The 19,211-nt window shown below is 44.6% G+C and overlaps 1 protein-coding gene across 1 annotated transcript in view; it reads right to left on the bottom strand.

The window, feature by feature from the left end:
- Positions 1-265: 265 nt before the first annotated feature.
- Positions 266-19,211, bottom strand: part of LOC121272569 (segment polarity protein dishevelled homolog DVL-3) — a 130,992-nt gene continuing 112,046 nt past the window's right edge. Inside the window, exons 9-16 of the mRNA XM_041179221.1 lie at positions 15,655-15,731; positions 14,664-14,731; positions 10,054-10,203; positions 7,542-7,673; positions 6,603-6,770; positions 4,707-4,925; positions 1,561-1,983; positions 266-1,069 (exon numbers count right to left, since the gene is read on the bottom strand). Coding sequence (XP_041035155.1) covers positions 1,038-1,069; positions 1,561-1,983; positions 4,707-4,925; positions 6,603-6,770; positions 7,542-7,673; positions 10,054-10,203; positions 14,664-14,731; positions 15,655-15,731 — 1,269 coding nt within the window. The 3' untranslated portion in view covers positions 266-1,037. The remainder of the gene's footprint in view (positions 1,070-1,560; positions 1,984-4,706; positions 4,926-6,602; positions 6,771-7,541; positions 7,674-10,053; positions 10,204-14,663; positions 14,732-15,654; positions 15,732-19,211) is intronic.

Below are 19,211 nucleotides of genomic sequence, written 5' to 3'. Positions count from 1 at the left end.
ACTTCACTAATAAAACAGTCTGAGTAACGTCTCCTTGATTATAATGTGCACAGACAGAAGCAACAATATAGTTTGAGTTGAGAGCATTTAGAAGTACATTTTTACATGAAGACACAAATTCAATTTTAACAGAAAATTCAAAGATATGGAGTTTCACTGCGTATTACAGTGCCAGAGCCCTTCTGGGTTGAGTCACAAATCAAGAAAATGGAAAGTGAATCTGCAAATCTCATGTCAAGTGATTAAATGAATTGATGTAGAGAAATCATCTAGAACCATTTTATTAAAGTATACAACTTTGAGCTACAAAAACATCATTCAGAGTCACATCTTGTCTCCAAATGATATATTTCTCTTATTCAATTTAAGATTCAGTAACCGAATTGAGAGGTTTACAGATGGTGAGTTATTAGTGCAGCTGGCTTCCATTCTCCGATGGAGTCTTCGTTCTCCACACTGAGACTCCGATGGATTGTTCCTGAAGGATCTGACTCTGCGATTTTTTCTGTTTGTGGCTCTGACTGTCGTGAGGCTTCCCCAATCATTAGGTACCTTTTATTTTTGTCCTTGAAAGGGATTGGGAGCAGGGGGAGCGGGGGTGGGTGGGGGTGCAAGGGGTCTGGGGTGTCAGTGTTTGTGCTTTGACCCAAACTGTTTTGTGTTGAATTCCCACATACTCAAACTCATTAAAAGGAAAGGTTAGACATAACACAATTTTCAGAAGCTCTACAACAGTGAAATCATTGTTGGACAGTTTCTTTTTGTTTCTGCATGAAATATAAGGCTTGCGGTGCTTCCTCGAGGCTCGATGGGTTTTGTTGCAATTCATAACCGCATACTTAATGACTGCATTTAACGTAAAAAATAAAGCAAATCTTCCTCTCGCCGCCTCAAGACTCTCAAGAACTGCTCATTTTCTTCTGTCTGGTGTCCAGACTATTTAAAAAAAAACGGCTATCATACCAATCACACAGGGAAGTGACACAATCCGGCGGATGACCTTTCACCTCTCTGCACCAACTGCTTATCAGCTGTTGTCAGAGGAAGTCAAACACCCCACAATTCTTCGCTGCATGACAAGGAAAGAAGCACACAAGAGGTTTAAGAAATTAGTTCAAAAGAAAGCAAGATGAGAAATGATTACACTTTCATTTTGTTTTCACAACACACTCTCAATAGATGCAGTTTTTTGTTTTCTAAAAAATAAAGGAAAGAAAACTTACAATGGAAAAGGTATTAAAAGAGGCAGACAGACAGGCCTTTGTCCGCACTCACACACAGTCCAGTCTTGTGAGGGGATGGGGATGGGGATGGGGGTGGGGGGAAGGGAGGGATAGGAACGGTGTTGCAGGAGAAGCAAAACAAATGGTTTTTGTTTATAAATTTGCAGATTAGTGCTGAATAAATACAGTCCTGTTCACACTCCAAATGTGCTACTCCATCACAAACAGGGCCTCAGTCCAGTTTTTTTAGTTGTTCTTTTTTAGTAACAAGACAGAATAGATGATGCTTTCTTTACAAAAATGAAAAACAGTCACATGACATCCACAAAGAACTCACTGGGGTTTCCCATCGCCATTCTGAAGGACTGTCTACTTGCCGTGAGTTCTGGGGGCACTGAGGCCAGGTCGCGGACTGGTGGAGCCCCCGGGGGCGCCATCGCAGACTGTGGGGGCATCATCATGAGGGGTGGTGTGTAGAGGGGCGGTAAACCCGGAGCCCCGTAAGACTGGTGCGTGTGATGGCTGCGGACGCTGGCGGCCATGGAGTGGTGGCTCCGGTGGCTGAGGTTGCTATGGTGACTGTGCTCACTGGCGGGGGCTGAGCGCTCGCTGCCCGCCCGCTCCCGTCGGATGCCACTCCTCGTGGTGTGATCCGACTCGCTGCCACTGCCCCCGGACTTGGCATCGCCTGCTTTAGGCTCCTTCTCTTTGCCCCCTCTCCTTTCACTCCCGCTGCGATTAGATCCACTGCTTCGACTTCCTGAAACAGAGAACCCAAACAAAGAAGCATTAGAACAAAGCGAGGATGAAGTAGGCGAGGGACAATGAGGTCACCCCCCCATCCTCCCACTTTGATGGCTGCAGAAGAAAAGGGAAAGAGCTTGCATTCGTATAGCACCTTGCACTACTTGAGGATGTCCAAATTTGCTGCTCCATCACACACAGCCCAGTGTTTAGATTTCTTTCAGTAACAAACAGAATAAATGATGATGCTTTCTTCATGTGAAAACGGTCACATGACTTTACAAAGAACTCACTCAGGTTTCCGATCACCATTCTGAAGGAATCATTGCTCGCCATGAGTTCTGGGGACACTGAGGCCAGGTTGCAGACTGGCGCTGTCCCCAGGGCTGCTTCATAGACAGTTATTTACTTTTGAAGAGTAGTTGCTGCTATTATGGAAGGAGACACCGTGGCAAATTTGCACACAGCAAGGTTCAGAAATAGCAAAGAGATAAATGTCCAGAAAATACATATTTTAGACTCGATGGGAATGGCTGTATCAGAAACAGAACCAAGGGTGCTACTGAATAAGTACAGACAGGAGTGCCGAAATTGGTAAGGGTCAGAGAAGGAGTTATGTGGAGCAGTAAGTGAGGATAATGGGTTTGAGAGTAGAATTAAGATGGTCAAGAAAACAAGACCATGGATGCCAATCCCTCTGTTCCTGCCTCATTTACCTCTATAATATCCTCCTCGAGGCTGAAAGACTGCAGCTTATTAAGCTATTCGCCATAGCTGAAGCCCTCTGAGACCAGCAATAATTGAATTCCCAAGTATTGTCTCTAGGAGCTAATCCCTGATGTCATGGATGTTTAGTGGAATTCATCTTGAAGACATGGACCAAAGAGACAGCTGTATCTTTTAGAAAGGCAGCCACCATATGTAAAACCCTCAGAGCTACATTGGATAATGAACAGAAAGTCACATGTCATCTGTTCCACTCATCTTGGACTTGGTTCTGCTGTTTCGAGTTGTCATTGCTTGCAACACAACATTGCGTCATTACAGCCAACATCATTAAACCAGGTTATCTGATCATTATTACTCATGGAAGTTTGCTGTGCGCAATCAAGGCTGCCATGTTTCCTACATTACAACAATGAGTTCACTCCAAAAATATTTCATTAGCTGTAAAACACTTTGGGATACGCTGATGTCATAAAAGATGCTACATTAATGCAAGTCCTTACTTCCTTCACCATATTAAACCATATTTTGCCACACTGAGTAATGAGACACCAAAATGAGAAATGAAACTGAAACCACTGTACAAATCTCATAAGTCCAGATGTATTCATTTTTATAATGTTTATGATGTTACAGGAGTCAATTTTCTTGGGATAAGTGTGCTAACACACTAATTTCAAACATGCCTTCCTTGCCTTGGGATTTAAGGAATCTGACAAAATCCTAGAATCACACAGCACACAACGAGGCCATTCAGCTCATCAAGCCTGTGCCAGCTCTTTGAAAGAGCTATCTAATTAGTTTGGCTACGCTCACTCTTTCCTCATAGCCCTGCAAATTCCTTTCAGATATTTATCCAATTCCCTTTTGAAAGTTTTATTAAGCCTGCTTCCACCATCCTTTCAGGCACTGCATTCTAGATCACAACAACTCAATGTGCAAAACAGGAGGTGGCCATTTAGTCTCTCTAGCCTGTTCTGCCATTCAGTGAAATCATGGCTGATCTGCAACCTAACTCCATAAAACTCCCATCAAAAATTGTCCTTATCCTCCTTCCAGTTCTTTTGCCAATTATCTTAAATGTTTTATTACATTAAAGGTGCTATATAAATACAAGTTGTTGGTGTCTATTTGTATCATCTGGTTAATGATCCTCCTGCCATGTTTTCTCTGTACCTACTCTTTCAAACTGTTCAGGATTTCGAACACCTCTATTAAACCTTCAACCTTCTGTGCTCTACGGTGAACAACCCCAGCTTTTCTAGTCTCTCGCTGCAACTGTAGTGTCTCATCACTGGTACCATTTTGGTAAATCTCCTCAGCCCCCTCCATAAGGCGTTCTTGACATCCTTTCTAAAATGTGGTGCCAAAAATTGTACTCAATACTCCAGCTGGGACCTAACCAGTGTTTTATAAATGTTTCACTTCCTTGATTTTGTAATTTATGCCTCTGTTTATAAAGCCAGCCATACCTTATGCTTTATCATCTAATAGTCTATACTTGGTGAGTTTCCTTATGTGTCCTTTCATAATCCCTTTTTAAGATTATAACTTAAGAGGAAAAAAAACATGGAATATTATCTATGTGTTGAATGGTTGAATTTCTGCTTTAGTTGTTTTATATTGATAAAATGCTACATAATGGCCCAGTTTGCTGCAGTATGGCACCTTGCAGTGTGAACCTTTGTTAGACTTTCTCCCTTTCCTTTCAGCTTAAGGTGTCATGTCCCTGTCAGTTACCTTCCTACCTACCTCTCTTCCTTCAAGATGTTCTTTAAAACCTACTTCTTTCACCATCTGACCTAATAGCTCCTTTTGCAGCTTGGTGTCAAATTTTTGTTTGATGCTCCTCCTGTGAAGCACCTTTGGGTAGTTTGCCTGTTAAAGGCACTACATAAACGTAAGTTGCTCTTGTTGAACTAATAATGGGACTTGGTCAACTTCCTAAAGTGTGGTACCCAGAATAGGACACAGATAATGCACTAACCCTTACGGTTAATATGGTTCTCTCACCTTCACTGGGCTGGCTGCCGGCACTGCCCCCTCCATAAGTGAATCCGGTGACGTCGTGGTAGCCCGGTGGGTGTGGGTTGTACGGGTGCTGTGGTGGATACTGGTAGGGGAAGGCAATGGGCCATGGTGCTGCGCCTGGGTGGGGGAGGGGTGCCAACGTGTCTTGATCCGAAGTGCCGCTTGATCCATCGTGGTCATTCAGGGTTAGATTAGCCATGTCTGTGGAAAAGAAAGTATTGCAGGCTGTTAATTCTGTTAATATTAGTGAAATCACCATGTGCAGACACCAAATGTCTGTAATCTCACTACTTACTGCAGGTCCCTAAGCACTAACTCATATCTGATCAATTGGAGCCAATGTGTAAGGTCCAATGTTTTCCAACCTTCAGCCCTGCTCCGCAACCCCAATTTCTTTTACCCTGAAGACTATACTTCCAGCCTTTCCCTCGATATCACACCTAAGTGGGTTCAGATTCGTCAAATACTGCGGTAATTACTGGCAGTCTATTCCACTATGACAGCCATCACATCCAAACCTGATTCTGTCCTCACCCACCAGTCACATTTCCCACCTGGAAGGGAGGGTTGAGGAGGTGGGGCAGAGATGGTCACTGAGTAGCAAGTCAGAAGTGACGGGGCCAGACTAATTTCCATTCGTAAACCCAGGGCACCACTGAGGGAACTAAAACGTTCCACAATCTCCTGCTCTGAAAGACTAGAAGAGATTATATTGCTGCAGTTGTGGCAAGTTGTTCAGTCATGAATTTCAGGCCATCATAGTATATGGGGCAGGCTTGATTGACAATGTCCTCCACATTAATTTTGTACTTTTGTAAATATTCTTGGCTGACCCTGAACTTTGGAATAATCAGTCTTCAGTTTGCTGCAGAATCTTAAGGCTTTAAATCACAAATCTGATGCCATGGAATCACTACCTCATCTTCTGTCTGACTCTCATTATAATATGCCTTGATCTTCACCATGTTAGCTCAATAACAAACAGCACAGCAGCAACTAACGCCTTCAACATGGAGAGAGCTCTTCATCTTCTGAACAACATTTACAAACTGCATTCCATTTCCAGTTCCCTGAGAGGCAGTACAGGTGAAGTTGCTGCAATATTCAGTGATGGGTAATGATGGATCACAGTGTGTGTACAGCTCAGTGTACGAGGTAGCTCAGTGATGGGTTACACAATGGGTGTACAACACTGCCATTCCCTCCATTGCTCCTGTAAATATTGCTGAAAAAAGACATGCTATCGAAGCTTTTTTGCCTTGCACCCAGCAGGACAGATGCAAGAATACCAAATTTCAAAGAGAACAACAATTTATATGGAATGAGAAAAGCCCATGCTTGCAAAACTCAGAACATAATATTAGATATAATTCCACGATTGGAAAGCACTTGCTGAACAATCCTAAGTGTGCTAAGAATTACATGAACAACTAATTTAAGATCATCAGCCAGGTTCACAATGTGGCTCACTTAAACTTGCTACAAGCTACATACATTCATACACAGTGGCTTGTCCTCTGCAGGCATTGCATCTTTTTTGAAATAAATATAAACCTTGGGGACAATAGTTCTCTAGTGCATTCTCCATGGCTACACCTTGACCAATCTGAGTTGACTGGCCAACCAATCAGCACCCTTTCCTCATGGAGTATAAATTGTTGCTCTCTTTGAAATTTGGTATTCTGGCGTCTGTCCCAATGAGCGCAAGACAGAAAGCTTCGACAGCTTTTCAATAATACTTAAGTACTGTACTACCAAACGACTACTTGTTCCTGTAAGTCTGGGGGCTGTTATTGCAGCCAATTTCTGGGGTAAAGCAGAGTGAGGATGAGGCACTGCATGTCTGAGATGCCACCAAAGACAGAGTTAATAACTCACTGCCACAGAGATTCCCGAAGATGTAGTAGCATTGCTCTGAGAAGGTGATTTTGTTGACAGTGTGTCGTATGTAGCCAGCTTTGAGGAGATTGCTGGCGTATTTGCGGGCCTCACGCCGGTCTGGAAAACCTTCGACGTGGTTATACAGCCAGTCAACAACATCTGAACCTGGGGAAGCAACACAGAATTATTCAGCAAAGAAGGAGGGCATGCACCTGTTGTACCTGTTTTGGCACTTTTAAAGAGCTATCTAATTAGTACTCCCCAATCCCAATTCCCATGCTGTTTCTCCATAGCTCTGTGATACGTCCTATTCATGCGTTTATCCAATTGTCTTTTGAAATTTACTACTGAATCTGCTTCCACCACCCTTTCAGGCAGTGCGTTCCACAATAAACTTCTATACTCAAGGATTACAATCCTAGTCTATTCAACCTGTCCTCATTATTCAGCCCTTTTATCCCCAGTGTGTTAGACCCCAAATCTGATGTAATGGAGTCACTACCTCATCTTCTGCCTGACTTTCACTTTGTTAGCTCAATAACAACCAGCAGCAACTAACATCTTCTACATGGCGAGAGCGAGCTCTTCATCAGGCAAGTACTACTTTGTTAGGGGCACATTGATTAGGGTCTAATGAAAAGCAGAATTCTGCAGATGCTGGAAATTGGAAATAAGAACAGAAAATGCTGGAAATACTCAGCAGATCAGGTAGCACCTGTGGAGAGAGAAACAGAGTCAACATTTCAGGTTGATGACCTTTCATCAGAACTGGGAAAAGTTAGGATGTTGGTTGCCGGCGGGGAGCATACAAGTTTTTCCAAATGGTGAGCTAAGGTTGGTGGGGTGGGGTGCAATCTCCCTCTTCCACGTTTATCTCATTATCACTCACTAATGGCACTGTTTGCAAAACTGGCTCACTGGCTGGATCCTACGTACCTATAAAAGCATTGGGGATTGTTATTTTAAGCCACATCCGGTCACGGACTTCCAGGCCCGATTCCGGTGATGCCATGGCCTTGACGATGGTGACTATATCACTGTGGATTGATAAATGAAAATCATCGAACCCTGAAAAGAAAAGAAGACAAATAACTCCCACTTCAAACGATGCAGTGCAGTGCTGGGCTGTCCATCTATGATATGGCAGGCAGTGTAGCACACATGTCATCCTCAAGTGGCCCAATTTATAATAAGCATTATTCATCCCAGAATACCTAGCACTATGAAGGATTCTAATTTTTGGCCTACTTCATAAGCACTAAATTATAATGTTGAGTTCATAGTCAATAGGCACTTGATGCAATTTAATTTTTTGCCACAAGCTGTCACTCTTATGCGTAGAACGTTTCATAAAACCATACCAGCGACGCCTACTGGTAAAAAAAAATCAGTGGTACAGCAATTTCACATCAAATTTGGAAAACTTGAAACTTTCATCATCAACTTTCCCTTCCCTCAGGACTAGGTTTGATCCATTCTTGGCACAAGGATTGCTGAGTATCTTGGACTTTTCATGGTGCCTGGCTGAGATACTTTCTCATTTTGAAAACCATCAAAATGTACAATGTGAAAGGTGGGTTGAGCTATCAGTGGTTCACAAGACTCTGGACTGGAAATACAACACACGAATTACTAACTTATTGGGTGAGTGTGACAGCATGGCATAATAAACCTGCCTTGGATCTCACTGCTGACTATGTCACCTGCCTCAAAAGTCAGAAAGGTGACAGGCACCATGGAATCGAGTGGCCTAGGGTTTAGCATTTCTTGGCTATTCATTTACCAACATTTTGGCCTCATCAACTTCTTGGACCTCAGATGAACTTAGTGGAAGGCCAGCATTTGTTGCCCTTCCCTAATTGCCCTTGAACTGAGTGGCTTGCTTGGCCATTTCAGAAGGCAGTTAAGAGTCAACCACATTACTGTGGGTCTGGAGTAAGGTAAGGATGGCAGATGGATTTTCATGATAGTTTCATGGTTACTAACTTTACATTCCAGATTTATTAATTTAATTTAAATTCCACCAGCTGCTGTGGTGGGATTTGAACCCATGTCCCCAGAGAATTAGCCTGGGCCTCTGGATTACTAGTCCAATGAGTGACATTACCACAAGGCCACCATTTCCCCCTTAACACCTGTCATGCTCCCGGAGAGAATACAAGGTACAGAGAAACAGGAGGTGGTCATTCAGCCCCTCCAGCCTGTTCCACCATTCAATTAGTTCATGGCCAATCTGCAGCTCAACTCCATCTACCCACTTTGTTTCCATCACCCTTAGTATCCTTGCTTAATATATAATTATCAATCACAGTTTTGAATTTTCAATTGAGCCCAAGCATCAAAAGCATTTTTGGGGGAGACATTACCAATTTCTGCCACCCTCTCTTGTCTCATTTCTCACTGTCAACCTCCTTGCTTTTGTTAAGAAATTTGTCTCTCCTGTTTGATCAATATGGTCAGTACTTCTGAAAACTTTCCATTACTTTTCCTTTGAAGACACAAATAGTCCGTATTTTCCTTCCTGCGTCTTTTCAGGGCTAAAATCCAGACTCATGCCACATCTCCATCTCTAATGCTTCCATTCCCAGAATCACAAAACCTCGAAACTCGTCTACAAACATACAAAATAGGAGCAGGAGTAGGCCATTTAGGCCCTCAAGCCTGCTCTGCCATTCAATAAGATCATGGCTGATCTGTTTGGGTTTCGATTTCCACATACCCATCTACCCCCAATAACCTTTGATTCCCTTGCCCAACAAGAATCTATCTACCTCCGCCTTAAAAATATTCAATGATCCCCGTCTCCACCACCTTCTGAGGCACAGACTTCCAAAGTTGCACAACCCTCAGAGGAAAAATTGCTCCTCATCTCTGTCCTATAAGGGTGACCCCCAGTTCTGGACCCACAAGAGGAAACATCCTTTTCACATCCACCTTGTCAACACCCTTCAGGATCTTATATACTTCAATCATGTCACCCCTCACTTTTTTAAACTCCAGTGGAAACAAGCCTGTTCTGTCTAACCTCTCCTAGTCTTCCTTTCCTTACAATAATTTGAAGCTTAAATTTGGGGTCAACTAACTCTGGCTTCATAATTCATCTTACCTTATATTTTACTCCAATCAATCTCGGTGATCCCTTGCACAATTGCTCTTTGACCCTTCACTTTGGTTTCTCAATTTAAAAAATTGTGCACTGAATTTTTACACAACCTGCCCTCTTTTATGCACTGGTGTGTGCTTTCCCTAACTAAGGTATAATTATAAGGTGAATAGTGAGATGTTATAGAGTAGGAAATTCTCTATTTCTGGTGTTAAAGCACTTCACCCTCTGGACACACACAACACAAAGTAGAATGAGAAACCAAGAGAAAAGCAGCTTGGTGATCGGGAAGTCATGCTATGTAATACCAGGTGTAGCCAATGGTCACGTGCGGGTGGAACTTACGTTCAGTTTCTGGGATGGAGCTGGTGATGGAAGAGCTGGTGGAAGTAATAGTGCTCATGGAGGGACTCATACCATATGGCTGATAGGCTCCTGTCATGGCCGCTGTGTGCGACACCCACGCTGCCGGGTCGATGGGCCGAATGGGCTCACCTGATGAGGGGGGGAAGAAACAAGGAGACGTTAGTACTTGTGCCATGACAGTCTTTTTATGTCTAGGGTCGTACTAGAATTTTAAACAGTTCTAAGTGAAACAATACATGTATATATGTATGGCTCCGTGTGCATAATCGTGTGTGCATATGTGAGTATGTATATATACACGTGAGTGCATATGTGCACACATACGATTCATGATCCGCACCCAATGAATTCATAGATTAACTAGCTTAAAATATTCTACTATTAACTTATACTAATAGGCCAGGCTTGGTTTTTGCTGGTCATTAAAAAAAACACCCTTAGCAAAAGTTACCAAGTGTTCAGGAAGAGGACTAAATGGATTGAAGGCATAAGAGATAGTGGAAGTTAACAGTGCAGGATAGAGCTGTGAAATCCCCAAACAGACACTGACTGCAGCACCAGGGAGGGCTGGCCAGACTTGAATCTGACAGAGGATGAGACAGCAACTGAGAACTCAGATTGTGGTAAAGCAATTAAACAAAATGTTGTGCCATGTTACTCGCTGGAATTGAATAACAATTTGCAGACTGATGTGATATACGTGGCAGTGTCTGGTTACAAAGCCTACTGTAACCCAGGCAGTCTTTGTTCTCCTGTTAAACGTGGAACCTTAATTATTCACAATCCCCATTACCCTGGTCCCATCATCCACCATCTCAATTATTGGCAAGGATTTTCATGGGAGTTGGGGCTTAGTTTTGCATCAAGACAGCACAAAGGAAAATAGCTGTCGCTGTTGAAGGTAAATCATCTCAACCCCAGGACGTTGCTGCAGGAGTCGATCAGCCTAGACAGAACCATCTTCAACTGCTTCATCAATGATCTGACCCTCATGTTGGAGGGAAGAAGTGGGATTGTTTGCTGATGATTGTACAGTTTTCAGTACAATTTGCATCTCCTCAGCTAAGGAAGCCTACATGCAGCTCTCCGAGACAACACTTAGGCTTGGAATGATAAGTGGCAAGTACCATTCATGCCACACAAGTGCCAGGCAATGATCATCTCCAACAGGAAAGATTATAAACATTTCCCCATGACAATCAAAGGCATTACCATCAATGAAACCCCTACTATCAATATCCTGGGGACTACTATTAACCAGAAACATAATTGGGCCAGCCATATAAATAACGTGGCTCCAGGAGTCGTTAATCACAGGTGAGTAACCTGCCTCCTGACTCCCCAAAGCCTGTCCAGCATCTACAAGGCACAAGTTACAAATGTGATTAAATACTCTCCACTTGCCTGGATGAGTGCAGCTCGAACAACGCCATCTAGGGTAAAGCATCCCACTTGATTGGCACCACAGCTGCCACCTTAAACACTCACTCCCTCCACCACAGTGGCAGCATTGTGTGCCATCTACAAGATGCACTGCAGCAATTCGCTAAGGCTTCTGTGATAGCATCTTCTGAACCTGCAACCTCTAATACAGGTCAAGGGCAGCAGGCACCATCATCTGCAAGTTCCCCTCCAAGTCACACACCATCCTGACTTGGAATTGTACTGCTGTTCATTCATAATTGCTGGGTCAAAATCCTGAAACTTTTTCCATAAAAGCACTGTGGGTGTGCAGTGATTCAAGAAAGTGAATCAACAACACTCTCTCAAGGGGCAACTAGAGATGGGCAATAAATGCCGGCTTTGCAGCAATGCCCACATACAGAGAACAGATAAATAAATAAAAACGCTGCTAATGATTTACAGTACACTGGATACCTTGATGCTGTCATGTACGTCAGCTTAGCCTAGAGGTAATTTGTATGCAGCGCGTGATGTGATACACAGTAATTTTCCACAGCTTGTGGTGCCAGTTGCTTAGGTCTTGCTCTCCATCAGACCATATTCTCTTCCTGTCACCACAGTTCGTGCTTCTCCAGATCTTGCTGCTCTTTCCCCAACTGTTACCTTCAACTGTTCAGCAGAATGCTGAACTCTAGTTAACATCTGTAATGGTGGGTCAATGTATAATTTCCAGCGTGTACTTCACAATCCATGACCATCATTCCAGGGATCCTCACTGGATCACCTCACAGCATGGTAGAGGGAAGGGGTTGGGAAAAGAGTTCAATTTAGAGGTACCATTGAATAATCTGTAAAAGCTGATTGTGCACCTTACATCACCTGACCCTCGCCTTCCCCACCTCACCTGCCCCTCGCCTTCCCCACCTCACCTGCCCCACCTCACCTGCCCCTCGCCTTCCCCACCTCACCTGCCCCACCTCACCTGCCCCACCACACCTGCCCCTCGCCTTCCCCACCTCACCTGCCCCTCGCCTTCCCCACCTCACCTGCCCCTCGCCTTCCCCACCTCACCTGCCCCTCGCCTTCCCCACCTCACCTGCCCCTCACCTTCCGTCTCACCTGCCCCGTCTCTCCTGCCCCTCGCCTTCCCCACCTCACCTGCCCCTCGCCTTCCCCACCTCACTTGCCCCTCGCCTTCCCCGTCACACCTGCGCCTCACCTTACCCACCTCACCTGCCCCTCACCTTACCCACCTCACCTGCCCCTCACCTTCCCTGTCTCACCTGCCCCGTCTCTCCTGCCCCTCGCCTTCCCCACCTCACCTGCCCCACCTCACCTGCCCCACCTCACCTGCCCCTCGCCTTTTCCATCTCACCTGCCCCGTCTCACCTGCCCCTCGCCTTCCCCACCTCACCTGCCCCGTCTCACCTGCCCCGCGCCTTCCCCACCTCACCTGCCCCGTCTCACCTGCCCCTCGCCTTCCCCACCTCACCTGCCCCTCGCCTTCCCCACCTCACCTGCCCCTCGCCTTCCCCACCTCACCTGCCCCGTCTCACCTGCCCCTCGCCCTTTTTTATTATTCATTCAAGGGATATGGGGCATTGCTGACTAGGCCAGCATTTATTGCCCATCCCTAGTTGCCCTTTAGAAGGTGGTGATGAGCTGCCTTTTTGAATCAACTGCAGTCCACGTGGTGTAGGTACACCCACAGTGCTGTTAGGGAGGGAGTTCTAGGATTTTGGCCCAATGACAGTGAAGGAATGGCGATATATTTCCAGATCAGGATGGTGAGTGGCTTGGAGGGGAACTCCCAGGTGGTGGTGTTCCCAGCTATCTGCTGCCCTTGTCCTTTTAGATGATAGTGGTCATCTGTTTGGAAGGTGTTATCTCAGGAAGCTTGGTGAGTTCCTGAAGTGCATCTTGTAGATGGTGCATACTGCTGCCACCATGCGTGAGAGGTGGAGGGAGTGAATATTTGTGGATGAGGTACCAGTCAAGCAGGCTGCTTTGTTCTGGATGGTGTTGAGCTTCTTGAATGTTGTTGGAGCTGCACTCATCCAGGCAAGTGGGGAGTATTCCATCACAATCCTGATTTATGCCTTGTAGATGGCGGACAGGCTTCACTACCTTACCTGCCTCAGACTGAGAGATCCGGGGAATGTTGAGCAGGGAGGGGGGTGGTGGGATATTGAAATTCAATATTTTTGGGGGCACAAAACAGGCAGAAACAACACTGAGTTTTTTATAAACCTTTCCTATTTTCTTTTCCAGTGACTTCTATGGATTAGGAAATCAAATAGCGCTTGTTCCCGATTGCTAGCCAGCGATGCTTGGTTAGAAAGTAAAGAATGTGAGTGAGTGGAAGAGGGGGTGAACACTTCAGATGAAGATCAGATAGGATTGTGCGGTGATGCTTCCCATGGTTGATGCAATATGGACACAAATATACATACAGGAGACCATTAAACAGACATTTCTGCACTGATGCAAAGTAATCACCGACACACCAAAACGCAACACTACACCAACAGTTGTTGAGTTTGTAATAGCCTTTAAAGCACCCCAAATGGTCATATGTGTTAATGGATATTATGGATATTTAGCTCCCAGGTGTCATGACACCTATGCTCTGTGCAATCCTAGAAACTGGCATAAGCTAACACTGTAGCTGAATAGATGGACAGCACATGATTCAATCCGTGATAATTCCAAGTGTTTTTGTGTCCAACAGGTTGAATTAAACTATTTGGAATTGAAAGTATACAACAGTTTCTTCAATTATTCATTCTTGGGATATGTCAAGAGGGGCATTTATTGCCCATCTGATTCTCCTGAGAAAGTTGTGGTGGGTCTTCTTCAACAGTTTCTACAGATCTTTCATATAACAGCATGATTGTTAGGTTATGGTGGTGGTGGTAGGGGAGCGGGGGGTGGCAGAAAAGTGGCATCAACACCACAATTCAATAAGCCATGATCTTACTAAATGGCAGAGCATTTAATAATGCTCCTATTTCTAATAATCTTACCACAGGACACTGGAATTCATAATGGAAACATTTTGAGGAGTAATGCCCGAAGACATGAGAATTTTAATACAGATTTTAACCCTGTTCCTTTTCTCGCTAGCTTCCTCCTAGCTCCTTCATTTTATTCAAGACCAATGCACCTTTGTGGCAGCTACTTACTTCTGGGGAGTGTGAAACAGGCGCGAGGTGTTGGGTCCCAGCATTTGGCAACAGTCAGCGTGATGGGCCTTTAAGGAAACAACACAACAGCTCTTAGGACTTCCATAAACCAAGTTCATAAAACCCTACTCAAGACTCCAGAAACTAAACGGTTAAGTGAAACATCAGGATTTCAGCATCTGTTCCTCTTTGAACAACCTCCCTGAAAACCAACAGGCGCTGTGAGACTGGGCTGGTTTAAAAACAAAAAGATCTCAGAAAAAACAGATGAGCTGCATCCACTTTCTGCCACGTTGCACATAGCATATTGAACACATTTCACAGTTTTAAATTTCAGGGAACATTTTAAAGGAACACTGATCAATTTCCTGTGGGTTTACACACAGGGATTTAAGTCCAAAGGGTTTCTTGCTCAGACTGCTGTTTATTTCCCGATGACCACATTAGAACCCAAAGAAATGAAAGAATCTGAATTTAAATGGTACTTTTCACAACCTCCAGACATCCCAAAGCACTTCACAGTCAATGAAGTACTTTTTGGTGTCAATTGCATCACCAGTTGTTACTGTTACTATGTAGAAAACTTGGCAACCAAATCGTACACTGCAATCTCCCATGAACAGAATTGTTATAATAATCAGATCATTTGTTTTTAGTGCTGTTATTTGAGGGATAAACGTTAACCGTTACGATAGAGGGAGAACTTCCCTGCCCTTCTTCAAAATAGTAGCTGTGGGATTTTTTATATCCACCTGAGAGAGTAGACAGGGCCTGTGGGTTAACTTTTTCATCTGAAAGGTGACTCTTTAAACAGTGCAAGAACTCCCTCAATACTGCACTGGAATTCCAGCTCAGATTATGTGTTCAAGTCTCTGGGATGGGACTTAAATCCATAGCCTTCTGATTCTGAGGTGACATTGCTACTGACTGAGTTAAGGCTGGCAATTTGACCAGATCTGTGACCACACACTGTGAGGAATGGCTCTCTTACCCAGGTTTGTGGACGATTTCTCTCAGAACTCGCACTGCGTCGTCATTGCTCATGTTCTCAAAGTTTATGTCATTAACCTGAGAAGGAGGAAGGGCTACAATTATTCATCATGACAACATAAGCAACTCCCTCATGGAGGGCACCACAGCCAAGGTGAACCCCACTTTTATGAGTGGATTTTTCAGCAAGGATTGCTCACGCTGATCAAATGCAGTGATGCTGGCTAATTCTGGCAGGATCAAGGATGTTGAGACCTTTGGCTGCCAACTGCATCCACGTCTCACATCAACTAACTTCACACAGACCAGAGTACATAAGGACATAAGAAGTGAAGCAGGAGTAGGCTTGTGCCTTACTCTGCCATTTGATAAGGTCATGGCTGATTTCTACCTCAACCCCACTTTCTCACCCTATTGCAAAATCCCTTGATTCCATTATAGTGCCCCAAATCTATCGATCTTAGTCTTGAATATACTCAATAATTCATAATCCTCTGAGTGAAGAAATTTTTCATCACCTCAGTCCGAAATGATTTATGCCTGATCTTGAGGCTATGGCTCCTTGTTCTAGATTCACAGTAAGTTCGCAGATGACATGAAAATTGGTGCTGTTGTAAATAATGAGGAGGAAAGCCTTAGCTTACAGGACGATATAGATGGGCTGGTAAGATGGACAGAGCAGTGGAAAATGTAATTTAATCCTTAGAACTGTGAGGCGATGTTTTTTGGGAGGACTAACATGGCAAGGGAATACACAGTGAGTGGTAGGACTCTAGGAAGTACAGAGGATCAGAGGGACCTTGGTGTACATGTCCATAGATCCCCAAAGGCAGCAGCACAGGTAGATACGGTGGTTAAGAAGGCATATGAGATACTTGCCTTTATTAGCCAAGGCATAGAATATAAGAGCAGGGAGGTTATGTGTTGGAGCTGTATAAAACGCTAGTTAGGTCACAGCTGGAGTACTGCATGCAGTTCTGGTCGCCACTATAGGAAGAAAGTGATTGCAGTGGAGAGGGTGCAGAGGAGAATTACCAGGATGTTGCCCGGGCTGGAGAGTTGCGGCTATGAAGAGAGACTGGATAGGCTAGGGTTGTTTTCCTTAGAGCAGAGAAGGCGGAGGGCAGACCTGATAGAGGTATAGAAGATTATGAGGGGCATAGATAGGACTGATAGGAAGAAACTTTTCCCCTTACCGGAGGTATCGACAACCAGGGGCCATAGATTTAAAGTAAGGGGCAGGAGGTTTAGAGGGGATTTGAGGGCATTTGGAAACTGGAACACACTGCCTGAGGGGGTGGTAGAGGCAGGAACGCTCACAACATTTAAGAAGCATTTAGATGAGCACTTGAAATGCCATAGCATACAGGGCTACGGGCCAAGTGCTGGAAAATGGGATTAGAATAGATAGGTGCTTGACGGCCGGCATGGGTACAATGGGCTGAAGGGTCTATTTCTGTGCTGTATAACTCTATAACTCTAGATTCTTCAGCCAAGGGCAACAGCCTCTCAGGCCCTCAAAGAATTTTATATGTTTCAGTGAGCTCACCTCATTCTTCTAAACTCCTGAGGATATAGACCCATTTAACTTCTCCTCATAGGACAGCCCTCTAATCCCAGGCACCAATCCAGCGAATCTTTGTTACATCTCCTCTAAGGCAAGTATATCCTTCGTCAGGTAAGCGACAAGCCAAAATGTGCCTCCCAGTTTCCCAGTGCAGCAAGATTGTGGCTGTGATCAAAAGTCACCAGCAGCATCGGATCCGGGGCCTACTTCCTTGTACGCCTCAGCACCACACCAGGAGCCGAATTTACCCACTCAGACCCCGAGTCATCAGCCGGCTCTTCCTAGAAGTTGTCAACCCTCCAGTGTTGCTCCGAAATTTTCAGAGTCAGCATCACCAACGAAGAACGCTACAGAGGACTGATCAGAGACGCGTCTGTGAAACCATGGCAGAGGGGCGAATGTGGCTGGTATGACATGGATTTCACCTTCCAGACATATGCCACATCAGAGTGGCAGTGGAATCAACGCCACCAGACGGAAGATGACGACGGGGCTGGCCAAAGAAGACCTAGTGAAGTACATTTAAGTAGGACCTTGAAGAGCAGGACACTGCCTTGGAGAGAGCGAAAGAGATTTCGATATGCCAGGGCCAGTGGCCGAGTCTCACTGCCTCTTGTCTCACATGGGACAGAAGGAACCATAAGATGAACGTAAGAAATTAATACATGTCAGGCCAAATGCAAGGTTATTGTGCAGATGCAATGTGGGCACCTAGATGGGATTTGGAGCTCAGGTGCATTGTTCAGGTCGTGTGAAGAAAGAAAAGACTATGCAGCGCGTTTAGTGAGCTCAGAACATCCCATTGAATATATTGAAGGCTGAGATCGACAGATTTTTGATCTACAAGGGAGTCGAGGGTTATGGTGGGGAGAGGCAAGAAAGTGGCTTGAAGGTCACAAACAGAACAGCCGTGACCTTGTTGAACGGCAGAGCAGGTAATTTTGAAGGGTAGTCGCTGCTACAATGTAGAAAACACAGCAGCCCAATTTACACACAGCAACTTCCTACAACAGCAATGAGCTGATTACCCAATAATTTGTGTTAGTGACAGCGGCTGAGTTGCACTGAATCCACAGTACAGGAACGGGCCATTTAGTGCAACTGGTCTGTGCTTGTGTTTATGCTCCACACAGTCTCCTCCCATCCTACTTCATCTCACTCCACCAGCATATCATGAGATAAGAAATAGGAGTAGGAGGTAGGGCATTCAGTCAATCGAACCTGCTCTGCCGTTCAACAAGGTCACGGCTGTTCTGTTTGTGACCTTCAAGCCACTTTCTTGCCTCTCCCCACCATAACCCTCGACTCCCTTGTAGATCAAAAATCTGTCGATCTCAGCCTTCAATATATTCAATGACCCAACCTCTACTGCTCTTTGGGAAAAAGAATTCCAAAGACTAACAACCTCTTCATCTCGATCTTAAATGGGAGACACCTTATTTTTAAATTGTGCCCCCTAGTTCTCGACTTCCCCATGAGAGGAAACCTCCTCTCAGCATCTACCCTGTCAAGCCTCTCTTCTTCAGTTTTAGTTGTGTCAGCATCACAGACTAATATCTGTATTCCACCAACATTTATATGGGCAGCACTAGCTAAACCAAGCATGACCTGTTGAGATGGCAGTCCTAATAATGAAAACTTTTAAATGGGATTAATCTAAAGATGGGTCTTGATGATTTCAAGTGATAGGGCTATGACTATTTCCTTTGCAAGCTTGTTCCATTGTGGGACTGTCATCAGGAAGAAAGGTTGTTGATACGTTTGTCTTGGAAACAAACGGTCTTTGTAGTTTGTGTGGATGGCTACCTTGTGTTTTGTCACTGCTGGAGGGCACCAGGTACTTGTTCCTGTCAATTCCCACCAGTCCATTCCCTATTTTATAGAATATGGTCAGACTATTTTTCTCCCTCCTTTGCTGTAGTGATTCCTATTCCAAATCTTTGGTCTGGGATGTGATACTAGTGTATTTCCCACACTGATTTGTCCAGAAT

This window comes from Carcharodon carcharias, chromosome 2 (assembly GCF_017639515.1).
Source record: "Carcharodon carcharias isolate sCarCar2 chromosome 2, sCarCar2.pri, whole genome shotgun sequence".
NCBI classification, from domain to species: Eukaryota; Metazoa; Chordata; class Chondrichthyes; order Lamniformes; family Lamnidae; genus Carcharodon; species Carcharodon carcharias.
The sequence above is the reverse complement of the archived record's forward strand: the minus strand, read 5'-3'. Positions and strand labels throughout refer to the sequence as shown.